Source organism: Melanostigma gelatinosum (assembly GCF_949748355.1).
Source record: "Melanostigma gelatinosum genome assembly, chromosome: 1".
In the NCBI taxonomy this organism is placed as follows: domain Eukaryota; kingdom Metazoa; phylum Chordata; class Actinopteri; order Perciformes; family Zoarcidae; genus Melanostigma; species Melanostigma gelatinosum.
The window spans coordinates 25,900,831-25,904,630 of record NC_136634.1 but is presented as its reverse complement, the minus strand read 5'-3'; the positions used below and the strand labels follow the sequence as shown (position 1 = coordinate 25,904,630).

The 3,800-nt window shown below is 51.1% G+C and overlaps 1 protein-coding gene across 1 annotated transcript; it reads left to right on the top strand.

Moving 5' to 3' along the window:
• The first annotated feature begins 105 nt into the window (after window positions 1-105).
• LOC306784289 (ras association domain-containing protein 10-like) lies at window positions 106-2,006 on the top strand. The gene has a single exon (XM_079278193.1). The coding sequence runs from the start codon at window positions 265-267 to the stop codon at window positions 1,705-1,707; it is 1,443 nt and encodes a 480-aa protein (XP_079134319.1). The 5' UTR covers window positions 106-264; the 3' UTR covers window positions 1,708-2,006.
• Window positions 2,007-3,800: the final 1,794 nt, after the last annotated feature.

The window sequence follows — 3,800 nt, the reverse complement described above, 5'->3', positions numbered from 1 at the left end:
GGTAACGATCTGCTGGAGTAGAGAGCGGTGATGTCCCGGCAGGCAGCACCGGGAACAGACCGCTGGGGAGAATGTGAGCTTATGTCGTGTTCGGACCGAGCGCATTCAAAGTGGGAAGCGATAAAACAGCGCTGAGGATGTGTTTCCCTCATCGCATATAAAGGTGATTATGTTTTGACTCGAGCGACGGACTACTTTCTTCTCCTTTTACTCTTTGAGTTTTGCCACAAACAGAAACTTAGTTGTTGTTGCGTGGAACCGGAGATGGAGCCGGAGGAGGGGAAGATCTCCGTGTGGGTCTGCCGGGAGGAGAAGCTCGTCTCCGGCCTCACCAAGCGGACCACCTGCGCCGACGTGGTCAGGGTCCTGCTGGAGGACCAGAACCTGCAGCAGGGCGCCTCGGCGGCGATGCTGTCCGGCTCCCCGCAGTCCTACTGCGTGGTGGAGAAATGGAGGGGCTTCGAGAGGATTTTGCCCAACAAGACCAAAGTCCTCCAGTTGTGGGCCGCCTGGGGGGACGAGCAGGAGAACGTGCGCTTCGTCCTGGTAAAGAACGAGGCGTCGCTGCCCAACAACGGGCCGCGCAGCGCCGAGGCCCGGGTGGTCCAGAGCCGGGAGAGCGGCGGCCCGGGCGGCGGGCTGAGGGGCACCGCCAGGACCTGCTGGACCGCCGCGGCCGCCGCCGCCAACCTGTCCCAGGAGAAACAGAGGCGCATAGTCAGGAAGGCGTTCAGGAAGTTGGATAAGATGAACAAAAAGAAAGAGCAGGCTGTTTGTAAAGATCAGGGCTCCGCGGAGAAGATGGAGACGCTGGTTCACATGGTGATCTCCCAGGACCACACCATCCGCCAGCAGGTCCAGAGGGTCAAGGAGCTGGACCGGGATATCGAGCGGTACGAGGCCAAAGTGCACTTCGACCGCATCAAGAGACACGGGGCGAACTATGTGCAGGACACATACATGGTGGACTCCTCTTGCTCCTCCTCGGAGGCCCCCGCTCTCTCGGACTGTAAGCAGCAGGACGCGCGGTGCGCGGCGGAGGCGGTCGCGCAGTTCGAGGAGTACGCGCACCGCTGCGAGGAGGTGGTGCGGCTGCAGGAGGAGCTGACGGAGCGCGAGGCGCTCGTGGAGTGCATCACCGGGGAGATCCAGGAGGAGCTCAACCGGCGGTGGATGAAGCGGCGGCGCGGCGAGAGGGGAGCGGACGCGACGAAGGTCACGAGCGGCGTTGAGGAGGAGATGCGCGCGGCGGCGTCTCCCGCCGCTCCACCTGCAGAGTCAGATGTGGACAGCTTATCCGAGGACGAGTTCGCGCTGGAGGAGGAGAGGATCAAAACGCAGCTGGACACCAGCCTGTACATCGGCCTGCGGCTGAAGACGGACATGGACGCCATCAGGGGGGACCTGGACCTGAGCACGGCCCTCTGGGAGACCAGGGAGAGCGAACTTCTGGACCTTCTGGCCAAAGTTGAGACCATGGAGATAGAGCAGGTGGACAGCACACTGACTGGCGACTGCGAGGCGGCGCCGGACGTGGCGGGCACTGAGGACGAGCCTGCGTCCGCGGAGAAGAGCAGCGTCTGGGTGGAGCAGGCCAGGGGTCTGTCCAAGGCCTGTAACACAAATGACGAGGACTCGGACACGGGCCTGAGCTCCATGCACAGCCAGGACTCCGACAACCCACCCGTGTGTGAGTCGCTGGTGTAAACTCGCTTTTTGTTTGCAAGCACGTTTGACTTTTTACGCAACGGAAAGCCACAAACGCAGGGGCAGAGAGAGTCAGTGTTGGCAATAGCAGGAAGATGTTCCTCCCTACCCAAAATGCACCTCAGCACGGATACTGTATTCTACAGCAATAATTCTTATCCATAGTTGCACAATAAGCTAGGAGGGACGGCATGCTTAAGAAGGTTTTATAGGCCTGTTGCTCCATTGCTGACCTTTGACCTCCATGAGAGTGTCAACAAAGTACCACTCGTTAAGAGAAAGAGCTCTAGAGGAGTGTGATGATAAGCCACTTCAGTCTGTAGTCTGCAGCGAGAAACTAACTTTGAGGTAAGCTCGATCACGGGTTGACAAAGACTTAATGACAGCTTGCTTTTTTTGTCGGTCTGACTTTCTGCTGAAGCCACTGGAAGTTAATAAAGCTGAGTGTTGTACTCTGTCAACGGACAGGTTTCCTTTAAAAGGTCGTCATCGAGAGCGCCTTAATGCAGCACAGTGCTGTTTGGTCAGCTACAAATGTGCTATGAAAGCTCTTTTTCAGTGCAAAAGTTGGGGATCAGTTCACTGCAGCCTCTTTAAAGTTAAGATTGATAGCCAGTCAAACACCAGAACCACCGCCACTCTAAAATGTGATCCTTGTCTGGAAAAGACTTTGTGAGTCGGAGTTGTTAACGCTGATCCGTATCCTGCTGACTAAGCAGAGTACATCGCTTTTGACATTGTCCTCAGTATGAATAGAAAAAAGTCCTATTGATTTAATAAGTTGAGAGCTGAGTCATATCCTACACACATATCCTACAATAACATGTGGTGCTTGCTTTTGGTCGTCGCAGCTCCTCTGCAGCTGTTTCACTGTTGTTTTAAAGCAGTGGTCCTCAACCTTTTCTGGCTTGTGGCCCTTTAAAACAATACCGACCGATCAAAAGTTGCATATTTCTCTGAGCTGTGAGCATTTCAAGCAGGCAATCGTTTAAATAGAATAATTATAGACACCTAAAAAATAAAAAGATATCCTAAAACATCATTTTATGGGGCATAATATTTTTTAACTTTTTAATCATGTTATTATTCCTCCAGATTTATATTTTTACATCCACGGTTTAAATCTGGTAAAAAAACTATTCAGTGTGGTATCTTCCTGGTAAAACAGCCGTGTTTAAAGGGGCACTCCAGCGATTTAGTGTCTCACTCACATCAATATGAGTGACTCACAAGAGACATATATAAAAAAGAATGGTTGAAATTCAAGCTGCGCAGACTGAGATATCCTAATTTCTTTGTTCCTGGGTCAAGCCCCCAAAAACACAGGATTCTACATTTCCCACAATGCAACTGTATCTTTAATTCGACCCAGGCTTTCTGTTAAAAATATAAAATCTCCTCATGACAAGTGAACCTAACATCAGCTTGGCAGTTCTGACGGTGGCTCCTTTATCTCACTCAACAGTAAACGAGGAGCAGACGAGGAAAGCTTTACGTTTCCGTGGAGTTCAAAGCGAGGAATTATTTCCTCCTTCAGAAGGACGGCCTTATCAGATGGTGCGAGTGATCGCGTAAGAAAAAATGGAACACATCAGGAATGTGGCCCCGCCCATTAGATATCTGCAGTTCAGCAATTTTATGGTTCTGATTATGTCCTTATCATTTCATGAACACATGTATTTAACAATATATGGGGAGCCAGGAAGTCCAAAAACGTACACTTGCAATTACCATTGGACGCCATGTGTTTTTGGCCTCCTTGGCTCTTCATACGTTACTCACTTGATGATGCAGTGCTTTTATCTGAGTCTTAATAATGCTGCCAGGCCCGCACGTTCTAGTCCACCTGTGAGTACCAACATCTGTACGATTTGATTTTTAAGAAGCTTTCAGACGTCCCACAGTCTCTGAACGCTGTGACATTAAGGGTCAACTATTTCAAGCCTCAGTTCACTTTTTTACATCCTGGAAAAAAAAGAAAGTTAGCTCCCCTTCAGAGCAGCAGAACATTCAAACAGAAGCCAGCAGAAAACTTTCGAGATCGTCCTTAAACTAAATCTCTGTGTTTTTCGTCAGGCTGTTGTGATGTCAAG